Source organism: Berghia stephanieae, chromosome 5 (assembly GCF_034508935.2).
Source record: "Berghia stephanieae isolate SIO BIC M18660-M18661 chromosome 5, UCSD_Bste_1.3, whole genome shotgun sequence".
NCBI lineage: Eukaryota > Metazoa > Mollusca > Gastropoda > Nudibranchia > Aeolidiidae > Berghia > Berghia stephanieae.
The window spans coordinates 35,190,478-35,209,504 of record NC_088364.1 but is presented as its reverse complement, the minus strand read 5'-3'; the positions used below and the strand labels follow the sequence as shown (position 1 = coordinate 35,209,504).

Below are 19,027 nucleotides of genomic sequence, written 5' to 3'. Positions count from 1 at the left end.
TAGGTGTTGTAATATTTTTAGTCGCCCTTTCAAATATCCATTATTTTATGATGAGCAATATAATCATGACAGATGAAAGGGACGTTGCTTTTGTTGATGAAGAGGATGATAATAATGATGACGATGACGACAACGACGACGACGATGATGATGATGGTGGTGATGATGATGATATTGATGAGGGTGATGATGATGATGATGATGATGATGATGATGATGATGATGATGATTATGATTACGATGACGAAGATGATTATTACGATGATGGCGACGGTACGAGGTTGATGATGATAATGTTGTTGATGACCACAGAAATAATGATGATTATGGGATAAATATGATATTCGAATCCACGCAAGACAAATCCATATAGAACAGCATACCACCAATACAATACAAAGGTCGTGCAAGATCTAAGTACTTGACAGATGGAGTTGCGTAGTGCATTAAATTTGCATAGATACTGTTTCTGCTTTAAGTTCGATCTGTATAACTTGTTGAAAGCCGACAGCAAGGACTTACAAGGATTATTCTGTAAAGACATACTCATGAATATATATATATATATATATATATATATATATATATATATATATATATATAATATATATATATATAAATATATATTCAATCACGTATTTTTATAGAAATGGAAACGCTCGTTTCGGCAAAAAAATACACATGTGAATTTATTTCTTATTATATGCTCTAACCTAAATTATCGAGCACTATCGTACCTACAAGTACCCACCAACACTCACATATATATATATATATAATATATATATATATATATATATATATATATATATACGCACACATAATATCTATATTATACACATACACTCACATATGTATATATGTATATATATATACACACACACGTATATAATAATATAATATATATATATATATATATATATATATATATATATATATATATAATATGTGGGTGTATGTGTATGATAAAGATATTATGTAGATATATATATATATATATATATATATATATATATATATATATATATATACAAATACATAATATTTATATTATACACACCCACATCGCCCCCCCCCCCCATATATATATATTTTTATACATATATATATAAATACATAATATCTATATTATATATATATATATATATATATATATATATATATAGATCTATATATATATATATATATTTTCTTTTTTTAAATTATGCCCTTTCCGCCACGACATCATAAGATATCGTCGCCTAGGCATTCCACGAAGGAATATAGATAATTTATCAAACAAGATGTCTGATGTCAACAGGAATCACCCATGTTTCCAAGTGAGCAAATTGCTTAAGGAAAAAAACGAAAGTGCCTGAAGCGGGGCTCGAATCCGGGTCATCCGGATCACATACACACAGACACATTATATATATAATGACCCAACACCACCAGCCGGTATTATATCGGCATGAAAAAGATGTCTGCAAGGAATTTTGAAACAAAAATGACCTGAATCGTGCAATTTTAGTCTTTGATAATGACAGAAACTTCCATATATCCATTGATCTCAATAAAACATTTTAACCTTACCCAAATTTCTTGATTTTCACAGTAAATTTGATTTTGAACATCTTTTAACCCGCCACAATACCCTTTTTAATGGTCGGTTCACATAATCATATTTGCTGCATAATCACAATATGTAGATGAAGTTCTGTTTACACTTGAGTAAAATACTGTATGACATTTATTTTGCTTCAAGCCTACATGTTCATTTAAGTCTTTTGAAACAACGTAAATTATGGGAGTTTTTCATCGTTGCGAGGGATGCTGTTTTGCTTTGGTCTGAGAGACATTTTCCCACTGCAATAATGAGACCACAACGTCTCTATTGTGTTATCAGACCTGTAAAATAACTCAACGTTGTTTCAAACAACCCGAATATCACTGGAGGGAAGGAAAAGTCGGAGACGGGACTTGACAGCACAGAATCCCCCTTAATATTGTACCGATGACAGTGAATGTAAGATTGCAGTCATAAATATTCATCAAAAGAAATACATTTATTATAAATGCAGAATCTGATGTTATTGTCAAAACAATAGGATAAAGGAGTCGTCCTACTAAGAGCACTGGAGGTTATTTCGGGTACATTTGAGGTCAATCCAATTTCTTTATTATTAGACGAATGAAACAAGATTGCATTTTGATGTTATAAATTTTCCAACAAGTAGACACAAAGACATATTTTGTACGCTGATCTATACAAATGATTAATGACGACGAGTGCGTCATCAAATCCGCAAGTAGTGTTTTCCATTTAAAATATCAAATTGGCATATAGGGAATGAGATTAGCGGAAGAGTAGCGTCCCTTGATTGGACGTCACCCATAGTCTGTGACGTCACCGGAGGAAAAGTTATTAGAGAGAGAACGTCATGTTGGTTATGCGCATTCGTCTCTCGTCCTCGCGTTCGACGATGTTTAGGATCTTGTTCACATCGACATGATACCATATTAAAACGGTGGTCGCATATGACTTTTGACACGGTGACGCTATGAATAACACCATCTTGCAGTACGAGGATGAGGGACAAAATAAAATATACACATAACTCGTGGTATTGCTCCCAACCAAATAGTAGGGCCATCATGACCATGGGTAAGATGATGTTTACCTATTTTGGTGCGAGCGAGACTCAGAGTATGTGGTCATCTCATGAGAAGTTTTTATGGCTATCAGTTTAAATGTTGAAACAAAAAATCTTTTCAATGGACACAAAATGACCTAGGACCAAAATTGAATAAGCTAAATGTGACCAATCGTTTCATGACGGCGTTATGGTGGAGTGAACCTGATGCTTAAATTGGATTTTCAAGCTCCACTTGGTTTGGATTAAAGGCCTTCATTCAATAGAATGAACTCCTCCACCCTTTTGATTTTGACATTCAAATTTCCAAATTCTGATAAATTTGACACAACCGACTTTTATTATAGAACCGTCTTCACTCCCACACAATGCTACACAAATGCAGACCTGCTTAATACTACGAACAATTCGTAATATTACGAACATTCGTCTCCAATTTCAGTAATTCATTAACATTTCAAAGCCATTAAAACTTAACCAAAATGAAAGTTAATGCGACATGCTACAAGTTAATGCTACATTATTGTATTGATTTCGAAGTATTAATTAATCATTGCGATGTTAAATTGTTAATCTATAATGATAACTATAGTGTCCATTATTTTTATCTCCTGAAAATACGAATTTTTCAATTTTCAAGCCGGCAGGCCGCAAATGTCAGGCATTATCATGGGAGGAATGACACAATGTTACAGAAAATCAATGGGCTAGGCGAGATTCCCAGGATGAAAGGACTTAGATTATTATGCGTAAGGGTGCAAATATATCAAGCCTAGCGAGACCATTAAATGGTGGCCACCGGAAATCAGAAGTGATCAACAAGATATAAGTCATGATGTAACGCCACTGTGAGACGGAAGAACAATGGGCTGCTGGGAAGTTTGATGGCCCTGGGAACCGATGAAATACAATAAATATGTCACATGATATTTCACTATGCAGAGATGTACAACTTGTTCGGTAGTCGTGCTTGCTTTGGTGTGATATAACCGGAAGTTTGTTCACATTTCAAGAATGAATATAATGGTAATAGCATTGCAATTAAGATTTGTAGTTTATAACAGTAAACATTGTTATATTTTACTTTTTGTATTTTATTAAAGAATTGCTACAGATGGATGCTTGAAGTATATGAAAGTCACAAAAAAACAACTCTCTTTACTTCATTATAAACGCTTTAAGTCACAAGCCATATGATGATAGCTGTCCCAGAAGCTGCTCTACTGCTTTTTCTTTGCTCAGGTCTGAGATTAGAGAAACTTTTACAAGTTTGGGGTTACCGTAAACGATTGATAGTTGAAATCAAAATTTTCTGCCCAAAATAATAATATACTTAAGGACACAATTAACACGACGCGTTTAAATGTATTACTCTTATTCTATTATTTTATATATTGTTGTATACTATATTATGTTGTTGAATACAATAAATTCAAAAGGACTTAATTGGCATATAACATTTTTTTTAATGCTAGAAAATGGAGATTACACAAATTAGTTCAATCATGCGTTCTTCCTGCCTTAGTATATCGTATACTCACCAATCTCGATGCAAATACAACAGACGTTGCCTAATCGATTTCACAAGGTGTTGAATTTTTACTTGGCGAATAGCTCTCAACTCTTCAACCAATGGAGCTATCAAATCGTCGAGATTCTCAATATTATCACGATACGACGTCTTAACGTCTAAACTTAGCATTGATATTATGACCTTTTGAGGTCTTTGTGATTATCGACGAGTATGGACGAGAATTGGTCTGTAAGAAGTTAGTCAGTAGTCAGTTGTGGGTATGTCTGAAAAAGAGGGACAACATAAACGGACAATGCAAATCACATTTGTTCACCATGTTGTGAGTTATTTTTATAATCTCATATTTTCACCGATGTTTCCCAATCAACCATCAGCTAATATGATAAATAAAAGAAGCAAAACAATATGATTCAATTATAAAAACTAATTAAAAACCACAATAAGTAATCAAAATTTCAAATTATGCAATTAATTTACTTAATTCTTTTCTTTCTTTTTCTCACAGGGTATGATTTATCTTCACGGTTCTGAAATAATCTCCCATGGCCGACTCAAGTCCTCCAACTGTGTGGTGGACAGTCGCTGGGTGCTCAAGATTACTGACTACGGACTCCACGGCTTCACTGCCGGGGGGCAACATCCACAGGGAGAATATGCCTTCTACAGGAGTAAGTGCTCTAAATGTGGTCTTGTGGTATGACACTCGCTTTCGCATCGGAAGGTCTTGGGTTCAAGCCTCGCTTGGCGCATAGTTGAGTCCTTGGAAAAGGCTCTTTACTCACATTCTCTCGCCGTTCTCAGGTGTAAATTGATTACCTGGCCGTTAACAATCTTGTCTCTGTCCAAAACAAAAAAAATGGTAATATCGCCTAACAGGCGTCATGTCTCGTTCTACTTGTCACGTGTTGCTGTTGGTCAGGGGCCCTTTGTAAAGCGCTTTGGCCACGTTTAGTGGATATTGCACAAAATAAAAGATCAAGTTTTTTTTCTCTTTTTTTGTTGTTGTTTTTTAAAGATATAAGCCAAAGTGAACCCGTGAGCTGCAAGAGGCTGTCGACGACTATAAAAAGGAATGAACAATATTCAATATAACAAAATCATAAAAGAGCAAAATAATCTAAAGACGGAACATTTCAGGTTAAAATCCCTCTTGTGCCAATGAAAAAACAAAAAACCCCGGTTATAACGGTAATACTTTTTGTTATCTGGATTTCATAAAATAAAATGATTACTTTTTTCTTTGGATCAATTACTTGAGTCACACACATTCCCATACGGACAAACAAACAAACACACACACACAAAGACACACAAAGAAACAAACAAACAAACACACATACACACACACACACACACATATATATATATATATATATATATATATATATATATATATATATGTGTGTGTTTGTTTGTATGTCTGTGTGTGTAAAGGTGTTTTTTATCTTCCAATTTCATAACATTATAGACATACTACATACTACATACATAGATAATGATCAAGTAAAAAGTTCTATTTCACATGTTGTCGAGCTGAATGATTTCACTTTAAGAAGCGCTGTCTATGCAAACGGCAACCAGCAACACTTTTTATTATTATTATAATGAATTCCCCTTTCCACTGAAATGTATACTATAGGTTTAGGTAACATACTCACAACATCCATCAGTCGGATGTAAATACCAACACATAAAACGATGTGTAAGCTTAAACATTTATTGTCTGATTAATATGATTTATTGAGAACTAATCATTAAATGAATGTCTCAAAACAATAACAAAAACCAGGGTGACGTCAATGTCGTCCATTCTATATAGCGAATAAGGTAGACAATTTTGTAAATGTAGGCACGATATGTAAAATCCTGAGTAGTTTCCCTTAACGTAGCTTTTAGGTGGCAATTCAATTGAAACATTCTTCCTTCATTCTTTCTTTCTTTCTTTCTTTCTTCTTCTTCTTCTTCTTCTTCTTCTTCTTCTTCTTCTTCTTCATCATCATCATCATCATCATCATCTTCTTCTTCTTCTTCCTGGGTGGGGTTCCTGACCTCCCATAGTGGGCAGGGAGGGGGGGGGGGGGTACATACTGTATCTTCTATCACCTATATCTGTTATTTTTTTAAAATCTCTAGTAAAAAAAAGTGAGCAATGGTCAATCAACACACATTTTGTGTGTCTGATTAGTCCATTCAAAGTGTGTGCAGCTGATGTGAGATAATATTATATTTTTGGAAGGGGGGGTTGACCGAAGTATTTCTTCTATCCCCCTATGTCTGTTTTCCAACATGCTTTCTGTCTTTATCTTGGAATGAGATTACTTGGTTTTGTCCTGACCCTGGCCGGAGTCCTAGCTGGGAGGGAAACAGTCAAATGCACAGTTATTGTTTTAGGAGATGATATTTTTTTCCTTGTAAATCATCTCTCTTTTATGCAATATTATATTTGTTATTTTGAATGTATAATGTAAGCATTTGAGTGTATTGTTGGAATTTTGCTTGTGTCCGGATGAGACGTATAGGTGATCTCAAACTAAGTACATTGGTGGTATACTCTTGGAATCTACACGTGATCCCTATTTGTTCCCAGTTCCCCTTTGTCTTACATTTTCTTGGGTGCTTTAATTGTAATTCTAGAACTTTTTACTATCCCATTTTCTTCCTTTTTACTGGCGCTGATATAACCTAAATGTGTTGCAAGCGCCGTAAAACCATTAAAAACAAAAACAAACATCTTTTCTTCTTCCCCTTCTTCTTCTTCGTCTCTTCCACGTTTCTCTCATTTCTTCTCCACCCCACATCATCATCGGCTTCCTCATCTTCACCACCCTTCTCTAAACAAATCTTATGATATGAAAGTATGCTTGAGATAAAAAATTAATGTTATCACGAGCCTTCTCCATCGTTTCTTTGTCAGACTTATTGTGGAGAGCGCCAGAACTCTTACGCTGCAAGAACTCTCGTCCTCGAGGGAGCCAAGAGGGAGATGTATATTCATTCGCCATTCTTCTATTTGAAATTCATAGCAGGAACGGACCCTACGGCCAGTGTGAATTAACTCCTAAAGGTAATTTCAATTATTCAAATATCATTGCTCTGTTGGGTATAGTTCACACATTTTATCACTGTTACATGCGTAGTTCAAGACAGAGATAGATAGATAAATAGAGATATGGAGAGAGAGAGAGAGAGAGAGAGAGAGAGAGAGAGAGAGAGAGAGAGAGGGAGGGGGGATTGTGTGTGTGTGGGGGGGGGGGGGTGAAAGAGAGAGGAGTGAGTAAGAGAGTTACAGATCGATAGAAGAATGGAAAGTAAGAGAGAGAACGCGCACGCGTGTGTTTATGCCTCTGTGTGTGTGCGTGTGTGTGAGAGAGGAGGCGACAGGAAGGGAGAGAGGGTGAGAGAGAGAGAGAGAGAGAGGGAGAGAGAGAGAGAGAGAGAGAGAGAGAGAGAGAGAGAGAGAGTTAATTATGATGATAATGATGATGAGTTGGCATCAAATTTTTTCTTACACGTGATATTCCATCAATATAAACACGGTCAATATTTCTCATTACAGAAATCGTAGAAAGAGTAGCCTCGGTTGATGCGACAGGTCAGCCATTCAGACCCCGCCTATCAGAAATCAGCTCTACCCCTAAATTTATCACTGATATCATATACCAAAGCTGGGACGAGGATCCAAACAAGAGACCAGATTTTAAATCCCTAAAGACCATGCTGAAACCAATGCAGAAGGGACTGTAAGTAAAGGATCTGATCTAATTGGAGCCATCTATATATTCAGCTTTTCATCCATCTGAGTCATCGATCATATGATTTGTTGCTCTCCAACGATAGGATGTTTCGTAATAAATGCAAACATGCTGTTTTGTTTCTGAAAGTTGAAAACATAACCATTGATCACGCTGAACAAAATACCTATTGTGATGTTGGGTAATTAGAAAAGTGAACAGCTTTTACAATGTAGGTCATTTTGAACAACTATTTTGCAGTGTGACCAATGACTCGAGCACATCGAAATAGATCGTGGCCATTCTGGCAGAGATAAACCCGTGTTCTATTCAATAGATCAAAAACAATTGTAATGTTCGTTTGTCCACTACTCTTCATAAATTGTTAGCCTTAATGATTGTCGTTTTATGCTTTTAATAATAGTGTAAAACTAGAATATAACAAACATTTTAAAAATATTGTCTCCGTTTTGTGTTTTATCATATTCTCTAATATAACCTGAAAAATTGAAAGTGTCCCGATATTCCTGAAAGCAAACTAACAAAACAGTCATGATTTGTCTATCAAATTCCAAGGTAGCTGTTTTCTTATCCTCATTATTGTTGTACACATTCACCCTCCACAGAAAATCCAACATCTTCGACAACATGATGGCAATGATGGAAAAATACGCCAGCAACTTGGAGAGTCTGGTCCAGTCTAGGACAGATGAGCTCATCGAGGAGAAGAAAAAGACGGAGGAATTGCTTCAGGACATGCTGCCTGGGTATGCGTTCTCTTATCAATCTCTCAGCTAATTTGTCAATTGATGCTACTATGCATTTAGTTAAAAAGCCCATAGCATCCGCCAGCCGGATATAACGTACCAATACACAAAACAATGTGTAACCATAACCGTTTGTTGTCTACAATTTAGTGGTCACTACTAATATGATGGTGATGATGATGATGATGATGACGATGTTGATGATGATGATGATGATGATGATGATGATGATGATGATGATGATGATGATGATGAAGATGATTTTCATGAAAACGAAGAAGAAGAAGAAGAAGAAGAAGAAGAAGAAGAAGAAGAAGAAGAAGAAGAAGAAGAAGAAGAAGAAAAGAAGAAGAAGAAGAAGAAGATTATGATGATGGCGAGTGCAATAGATGTAAGCGATAATTGTTGGTCCCTCTCTTCATTCTGTATTTCTTTATCTGTTGTTGTTGATAGTACTGCCGCTGTTGTTTGTTATATCAGAAAAAAATGGGAGAAACTTTTTTCTCTGTATTCTGTACATTAATCGTAGTGGTGGATGATGATGATAATGGCGAAGATGAAGAAGAAAACAAAGAAGAAACAGAAATAATAATAATAATAATAATAATAATAATAATAATAATAATAATAATAGTAGTAGTAGTAGTAGTAGTAGTAGTAGTAGTAGTAGTAGTAGTAGTAGTAGTAGTAGTAGTAGTAGTAGTAGTAGTAGTAGTAGTAGTAGTAGTAGTAGTAGTAGTAGTAGTAGTAGTATTAGTAGTAGAAGAAGAAGAAGAAGAAGATGACGACGATGGCGAGTGCAATAGAAGTAAGGGATAATTCTTGGTCCCTCTCTTAATTCTGTATTTCTTTATTTGTGGTTGTTGTTAGTACTCTCGCTGCCATGATGTCGTATTGTTATTGTTGTTGGTGGTTAAGGTTGTCGGTGATGTAATTATACTAGACAATTTAGTTGTCGTTGTCATTTTTGTTGTGTGTTATATCAGAAACTGTTTGAAGATTTGTATTATATGCTATGATATGGCTATGGTGCCGATGTCTTTAAAAAGTATTTTATTCACTCGTCAACACAGCACCACGCCGACAAGAAAAAAAAGGCCTTTTACAATATTAACGAAAAGATTTAATGGTTTGATTGTTCTTAATTCCACAGCCACGGCGATCAACATTCTTTGGGCTCGGATTCTCCCCAAGAAGTCTAGTTTTGTTTAAATCTGATATTAAAGCAAAACTCAAAATATTGCTGATTTTGGAATCTAGATGTATTGGAAAATTCTATACAATTATAATATTTCATCTAAATGTATACTATTTCTAATCCAATAATGCAGTTATGACATAGCGTGACACGATTTGAGAATTAAAAAAATAAATAAATGCTGTTTTAAAACGGGGATTGTCCCAGAAATAATGTCAACCATAATACAAATAATTAAACAATAAATATATGTATACTTTTGCAGAAAGTTCTAACATCTTCACTCCAGCTAAGGGAAATTAGTAGATATGTCAAACACCCTCCCCCAAATTGGTCTTATTGTAAAACCTGTTTTGTCATTAGTTTCGAGGAGTATGCGTTTATATCTTATTTTAAAGTCTTTGAAGTCACGGTAAATCCTTTTGAGTATTATCCTCGTTAATTTTTAAAATCTATTCTATTTTAATCTGTTTCATACATCTATTTATCTATTTTATTTTTTATTTTATTTTTCATCTATTGCATTTTTAATGTTGTATACTAATAATAATAATAATAATAATAATAATAATAATAATAATAATAATAATAATAATAATAATAATAATAATAATAATGATAATAATAACAAGAGCTTAGAGGAGCATTTTGTAATTTAAAGGCAGGCATTCGGCGTGCATTTTTACTACTACTACTACTACTACTACTACTACTACTACTACTACTACTACTACTACTACTACTACTACTACTACTACTACTACTACAACTACTACTACTACTACTACTACTACTACTACTACACTACTACTACTACTATACTACTACTACTACTACTACTACTATACTACTACTACTACTACTACTACTACTACTACTACTACTACTACTACTACTACTACTACTACTACTACTACTACTACTACTACTACTACTCTACTACTACTATAAATAATGATAATGATGATGATGATAATAATGATAATAATAATAATAATAATAATGATAATAATAATAATAATAATAATAATAATAATAATAATATTGATAATAATAATAATAATAATAATAATAATAATAATAATAATAATAATAATAATAATAATAATAATAATAATAATAATATAATGCTAATAATAATAATAATAATAATAATAATAATAATAATAATAATAATAAGAAGAAGAAGAAGAAGAAGAATAACAAGAGTTTAGAGGAGCATTTTGTAATTGAAAGGCAGGCATTCGGCGTGCATTTTAAATAATAATAATAATATTAATAATAATAATAATAATAATAATAATAATAATAATAATAATAAAAATAATAATAATAATAATAATAATAATAATAATAATAATAATAATAATAATAATAATAATAATAATAATAATAATAATAATAAATAATAATAATGATATTCATTGATGATGGTGATGATGATGGTGATGATGATGATGATGATGATGATGATGATGATGATGATGATGATGATGATGATGATGATGATTATGATAATGATGTCAATGTTAATTATAGTAATACAAACATAATGATAATGGGGTAATGATGGTGACAATGATTATAACGATGATTAATGTGACGGTAGAGACAACAAAAAACGAACCGTATAACAACTTTTCTTAGGCCATGAACCACGTCTCTGAAGATAATTTAAACAGCGTTGATATTGATGTTATAAACTGATAATTAAAATAAAAATTATGAAGCCTGGGATAAGCTGATATATTTGATTAAAGATAATGACCATAGTTTCATAAACTTCACAAAACACACATTTACATCGTTCTGATCATTGTAACTTTGACCAGATAACTTCGCAAAGTCCAAGGTTTGAAAGTTTTTGCCAAGATGAGGGTCATTTAATTCACTCAATCCTATAGATTTTTGCTACTTTTCAAAATGGGAAAACATGTATTAAAATGACCATGTGCATATATGTTTTTATTCAACTACCATTAACATGTAAAAACTAAAAACATTAGCTTTGATACTACGTCTATAATTTGTCTCAGAAAAATGTAATAAACAGGCATGGGGTCAAAGTAACCAGGGTAAACAACGGATATAGTCGGTGTTAGGGTTGAGTGAGTTAAACCAATCGATAATTTGAAGGACGAGTTTTCTAGCTAAAATATTTGAATACGAGTTTTTCCAAAGTGTGGAAGTTAACTGGTGGAATAAATTCACTTTTCGGCATCTGTTTTTATCCCAATTAAATACAAGACTGACGCTATGGGTTATAGTTCTTGCCTTTCAATGTATTACAAATATCATTATATTCTAAATAATGTTCTGGTCCTCAAAAACTTGACTTGATGGGGGGAATCCTGAAGCATCCATTCCATCCAATGAAATGTGAAATAGTGGAGTGGTTGGTATTTTTCAGATAATAACAGAATGTTTTCAGCTTTTTTTCTGCATCCACCAGCTTATAGATACCATTTTTGTCGACAATTTCGAGCTCATACCTCAATGACTTATAGTTTTTGATTTCTAGTACAGTTTGTTATTGGGTTCATTTAAGTTTTCTAATGTTATTTTTGGCATTTCTTTTTCTGGCTTATATAAACTTATACAGATAAAAAACAACGAACTTCCCTGTTTTTTAATCATCATAATTTCATCTGACACTGGCTATCTCTCTCTATTTCTCTCTTTTCCCCATTTTACTATAATTTTATTCTGCTGTTTCCTTCCATATGGCTGCGATAGATAACCATTCAACTCGGTTTTGATTTCTTATTAAACAATCTAATTCTTATAATTCAATTGTAAGGGAAATCCGTGCAAAAGAAAAAGTATTGTTTTTTGCTTTTATATCTGTTTGTCAAAAAATTACGTTTATATGGGACACTTCTTTTTCCAGGCATGGTGAGCGTTAAGCAAATTCTAGATGTATCATATAAAAACACATCAAGTGCAACTTTGCGATAGAGGGCACATATTATTTCTTTCGATTGAAAGATAGGGACACATTTATGTATCTCTATTATTCTACTTGTTTTTCCTTACCTCCCTTGCTTCTTTGCATAAATTGATAATCTATTGCGCTTAGAAACTTGAACTAAATTTGCATGTGCTCAGATTGTATGATTATTTTCTGAAGGGTCAACCTCTTTCTCAACTCTATATAATAAAAAAACATGTTTCATATATACTTTCTGTAACAATAAACTTATCAACAATAAAGACCATGCTAATAACTCTCAGGCACATCAAAATGCAATTAATATAATGCCAGTATTTGTTTTCCCCATAACACCAAAATTGTATTTCTGATTATAAAGGAAGTAAATTCCTGAATACAGGAACATGCCTATATAGAATCAAGTAAAAAAACTACTACTTGTTTTATATACTAAAATAAACGATGATTTAATTTAAATGCTGGTGAATATATTTTTCCATTGATGCGTTTATTATTTATCGCAAAGTAATACGTAAATGACTAATTGACGGGCTTAACCACAATGAATGACGAATGCATTTTGCTCATACTTTGAAAATATAACATTTTACGACACATCACAATCTTAACGTTGACATTGCGGTACTTTGTTAATTATAAATGATATTTGTAAATATTTAAATTTCCCTTTTTACCTTTGATTGATAGCCACAGTGTCGTTCCTATAATTAATTTTGCAGAGAAGGGAAAAATGACCCTGATAATAGTAAAGTGTTGATATAATATAAGGTATTTATGCTGTATTTCAGAACGGTAGCTGACCAGCTGATGCACGGGAAACAGGTGGAGGCCGAGGGTTTTGACCAGGTTACCATCTATTTCAGCGATATATGTGGGTTTACTGCTTTGAGCGCTGAAAGCACACCTATGCAGGTAGGTGACCAAATGACTTATTCAAAAGTGTCTCTTTAATACAAATCTTTAATTTATATGTTTGTGTATATGCGTATGTATGTGTATGTATTATATGTGTAATAATATACTTATCAAAAATCATTTACTTTTTTCATTTTTACAGATTGTTGAATTTTTGAACAGTCTATACACCCTATTTGATTCGCTGATAGATTTCTATGATGTGTACAAAGTGGAGACAATCGGAGACGCTTACATGGTTGTCAGTGGTCTACCAAAAAGAAACGGGATCAAACATGCTGGAGAAATAGCATCGATGTCTTTGAATCTCTTACAGGTAAATACTTAATCTGAATTGACAAAAAATTATAGGTACTTAGATTTAATTGAGAAATCGTCTTTCCTGTCATTGAAACATACGAAGAAACCGTCTTTCATATTGTATATTAGATATAAGTCATTGGTTGAAACCATACGTTATAATTTTTGAGCCTCTAAAAGGTCCTAAAGAAATCGATTTCCTGGATTTGAATCCCTGTGATTTATATATATATATATATATATATATATTATATATATATATATATATATATATATATATATATATATATAGACGATGCTTCAAATAAATAAATGTTTTATTTAAAACAATTGTTTTCATGACTCAAAATACGAAAACTATTTCACTACTGGCTTTTCTTCTTGGCATAATAACGATACATGGCGCCATGGCTATTTAGAAGGTGAATAGGAAAAAAATGTCGTGACGTCACAGCCTATACATTTCCGGTTCCAAAGCCTTTGGAAGTGTGTATGTAACCAGTCACATATTGACTTATAAGGTGGCATCACTATTTTAGTCGCAGGATGTATTGGCAGATACTTAGGATTACGGGACGTAAAAGAGCGAAAATGGAAGATCTTTATTGACGACCAGCATATATTTAGATTGGAAACTAAAATGCTATCACTGTCTGTCATGATGGAACACAAGATGGATAAACCACTCTAAAGACCCTAAAGATATAAGAGTTTATGCAAGTTAACTATCTATAGATTTATACATGAAGTAAAAGTGTCTGGCCAAAATGAAAAAGGATGACTTTGTTTCAGTTAAAGTCAGACCTGTCCACGAAATATAAATTTCGTTCGATTTAATCTGCTCTCTCTCTCTCTCTCTCTCTCTCTCTCTCTCTCTCTCTCTCTCTCTCTCTCTCTCCCTCTCCCCTCTCTTTCTCCCCCTCTCTCTCTCTCTTTCTCTCTCTCTCTCTCTCTCTCTCTCTCTCTCTCTCTCTCCCCTCTATCCCATCCCCAAGATTTGTCGGCTTTTATTTAGGTAATGTCGTATAATCCCTATAAGATGCTATTATTGCTGCTAAATGTTGTCCTTATTTTGGTAAAGATGTGCGAAGTACGATATTTGATTATGAAATTCGCTTTTGTGGATGCTTGGAAAAATTATAAATATCTTTAAAAGACACGTTCCCACCATTTTTAGGTAGGATAATGGTTAATAAACCCGTCTATACATTTCACATAACTTTTTGTTCTAAATGTGTTCAAATCACAGGAGTTGTCAACGTTCAAAATTCCCCACCGCGACGACGACCGAATCATGCTGAGGATAGGTATCCATACTGGTCCTGTAGTAGCAGGGGTTGTGGGAAGGAAAATGCCAAGGTAAGATTTTAAATAGAGGAAAATGGAGTGAATATATCGGATTTTTTTTACCCATTACACTTTTTCATTGTATTGTTAGCATGTCACCATGAAATCAATGAATACTCTTTAGACTGTTGCGATTGTCACGGAGTTTGCACTTAAATTGTATCCGTATATTTAGTGATGAGGATGATTATGGTGACGATGATGATGATGAAGATGATATTAATAATAATAATAATAATAAAAATAATAATAATAATAATAATAATAATAATAATAATAATAATAATAATAATAATAATAATAATATGATGATGATGATGATGATAATACTAATAATGATAATGACAATTATATGATATATATACGAGTATATATATATATATATATATATATATATATATATATATTATAATAATTATTGATTATTAATTACTTTTAATCAGTTTTATAATGATAACAATAATATTAATTATAATAATAACGATGCTGGTGATAATGATGATGATAACGATGATGATGATGATGATGATGATGATGATGATGATGATGATGATGATGATGATGATGATGATGAAGAAGCTGATGATGATGATAATAATAATATTATTATTATTGTTGTTGTTGTTGGTGATGATGATGATGATGATGATGATGATGGTGATGATGATGATTGATGATGATGATGATAATAATAATAATAATAATAATAATAATAATAATAATAATAATAATAATAATAATAATAATAATAATAATAATAATGATAGAGAGTGCACAAATAATGATTATATATGCCAAATTGAGAGTAATTACGGTTCTGATATAAAGATATTAATAATTTGAAAAAAAAAATGCGGTTTGTTGATGTAATATTACTTTAAAATGCTTTCATTGTCAAGTGGGAGAAGGAAACAATAATTGAGTATTCTGACAACTTGACCCGTACTGCTTGATCCGTACCATAATATAATTGTCTTGAATTTAATTGTACTAAATTTTTCTCTCTCTATTCTCTTTTCCTCTCTAAATTTTGCCCATCCCTCCCACTCCCTCCTTCATTCCCTCCTCTTTCTCTCTTACTCTCTCTCTCTCTCTCTCTATCTATCTCTATCTCTCATGCCCATACTATCTACCTCCTCTCCAAGATACTGCCTGTTTGGAGACACTGTCAATGTTGCTTCCCGAATGGAGAGTAATGGTGAAGGTAGGAAATGTTACTTTTATTCAGGTCATCAGCGTTGATTTCAAATTGCACTTTATACGTTTCACAAATTTTCAAACTTGATACTTGTAAAGCATCATCATTGTATTTAATTATCTATATGTTTTAAGATGACGTCTACTTATTTTAATGACTTTTTAGCCTCATATGATCAATAGTAGAAATATAGATAGAATGCGCTTGGCCAAGGAGTTCACAACATTGCCATCCGGAAATATAACGGACGAACACACAAACTCTGTGTAACCATGAACTTTTATAGTCTTGTTAATACAGTTTAGTGAGAACAACTCACAAACGCGGATGGCAAAAACAATAACAAACGCCTGAGTGACGTCATCTGCATACTATCTATACCTTTTAATATCTTCATAAATATTCGTTGTTAAAATATATCCAGCGCCAGCTATTTGGGCGGAAAGCGGTGCATTGTATTTTATAAACGAGACCAAGGCCATTCCTATTTTAAAAAACAACTTTTGAATGCATAAGATTGGTCAGAATGATCTTATATAATTCTATGGTAAATATAATATACAATGCCTCCAAGGTTGGAGAAACACGTTTTTAAAATTTTGGACAGAAAAGACGCCATTCAAATTCCGATTGATTAAAATGACCATTATCTTGTCAAAAAAAACCCACTCAAACCTGTGGCTATTTGAAAGTATTTGACAAGATGATGGTCATTTTAATCGATTGATATTTAAAGGACGAGTTTTCTGGCCAAACTTTAGATAACGTTTTCTTTACCGGGTACGGCAGTTCTATTATACTTCCTTCCTATTGTTATAGCACCATCATCTTTATTTCGCTGTACGTTTCAAACTTTTTTTTTTTACATTTCTGCTTGAATTTCAGCCTCAAAGATTCATTTGTCAGAGCCTACGATGACATTGTTAGTGGAGATAGGAGGTTTTGAGCTGCAAGAGCGTGGTTACATAGACATCAAGGTAAATTCATCAAACAGTGACTGTCCTTGGATTTATACAATAGTTACCATGATGGTTGTATTAGAATCAATTAAATCCAATTCACTTCAAAGGTTAGGCAATTGCAAATAAAAATCATTTATCAATTTAGAATTTCCAATTAATAAATAAATATAGTAAAATCAATGATAAACCAAAGCAAATGAATGAAACATAAATATTAAAACAAAAAATGAATAAATAAAAAGATAAATAAATAGACTTAAAAATAAATAAGTAAATAGAATAACAAATAGAAAAGAAAAATAGAATATAAATAAAAAATAGAAGAAAAAGAAATGAAAAGAAAAACACTCACTTGTCTTAGAGAACCATGCGTTTTCAGGTGGAGGTCGACTGAGCGTACCCCCTCGGCTCATTGTTTGTAACTTCAAAGGGATATCCAATGCAAGATGAGCACTTCACTGCAGTTACAGTAGTCATTGAACAATTTCCTTACCCAGTAATGACAGGTGAACGAACGGGAGGGGCTTTTTAATCGACACTATTTATGAGATTGGCCAATGGGGTTTTGATTTCGATATTTGTTATAATGTTATTTCACTATGGTGTCGCTGACAACTCGGAGACACAAAGTACAAGAAACTCTATGATGAGTGGATTATACATGTTATTTAATTATGCATCAATTAATAAGAACCCAAACTGATTCTAATATAGCATTCACAAGAGGAAATATGTTTAAAATGAAACTTTACGTAATACTGTAATGCTGATATGAACAAACATTCCTCATTCATTGAACAGTCCAGACCTTGCATGCTATAAAATTTGCGACAAAAATATATTGATATCTTCAAAACTCTTCTTGATTGATTTGTTTTGGATTATGGATGTTGTCTAAATAATTCAATGCTATGAAATGTTTACATTGGTGACTATTTTTAACTATTGTCTTTAATTACATTTATAAAAGGTACTTAAAAGATTTACTCCTATTAACCTTTAATTGATGATATACTTTGTACGGATAAAGGCAATAAAAGATTAAGATCATATCAATGAGGATTACCAAAAGGATAAATTCATTTGTTCATTCTTCTTTTTTCTCCCTTTAAGTTTATTCAGGTTACATATTCTTCTAGAAGTATAATTTATTGCTATTTTTCAAACATTTTTTGGCTATGTGGTCTTGTGATATGACACTCGCTTTCGGGTCGGAATTTTCTAGGTTCGAGCCTGGTTAATGTAGAAAATAGTACCGGGCCAGTAACAGCGTTGTCTCTGTCGGAAAAAAATGTAATATCGCCTAACAGGCTGCATGTTACGTGTTGCTGTTGGTTAGGGACCCTTTGTAAAGCGCTTTGAGCACATCTAGTTGATATTACGCTATATATACATGTGCAAAAATAACTTAACATTTTTACACGCTAAGTTATCATTGATTGACTATGTCTTCGAGTCAAGAATTATATGTCATCTAAAAGAACATTTA

At 32.7% G+C, this 19,027-nt stretch overlaps 1 protein-coding gene across 3 annotated transcripts in view; it reads left to right on the top strand.

Annotated features, from left to right (window-relative positions):
* Positions 1-19,027, top strand: part of LOC144972813 (guanylate cyclase 32E-like) — a 221,810-nt gene that overhangs the window by 191,708 nt on the left and 11,075 nt on the right. For all 3 annotated transcript variants that reach the window (XM_078914479.1, XM_078914480.1, XM_078914478.1), the window contains 9 exons: positions 4,673-4,835; positions 7,082-7,231; positions 7,724-7,907; positions 8,525-8,665; positions 13,605-13,728; positions 13,874-14,047; positions 15,281-15,390; positions 16,524-16,582; positions 17,462-17,553. In XM_078914479.1, the coding sequence (XP_078770605.1) occupies positions 4,673-4,835; positions 7,082-7,231; positions 7,724-7,907; positions 8,525-8,665; positions 13,605-13,728; positions 13,874-14,047; positions 15,281-15,390; positions 16,524-16,582; positions 17,462-17,553 (1,197 nt within the window). The remainder of the gene's footprint in view (positions 1-4,672; positions 4,836-7,081; positions 7,232-7,723; positions 7,908-8,524; positions 8,666-13,604; positions 13,729-13,873; positions 14,048-15,280; positions 15,391-16,523; positions 16,583-17,461; positions 17,554-19,027) is intronic.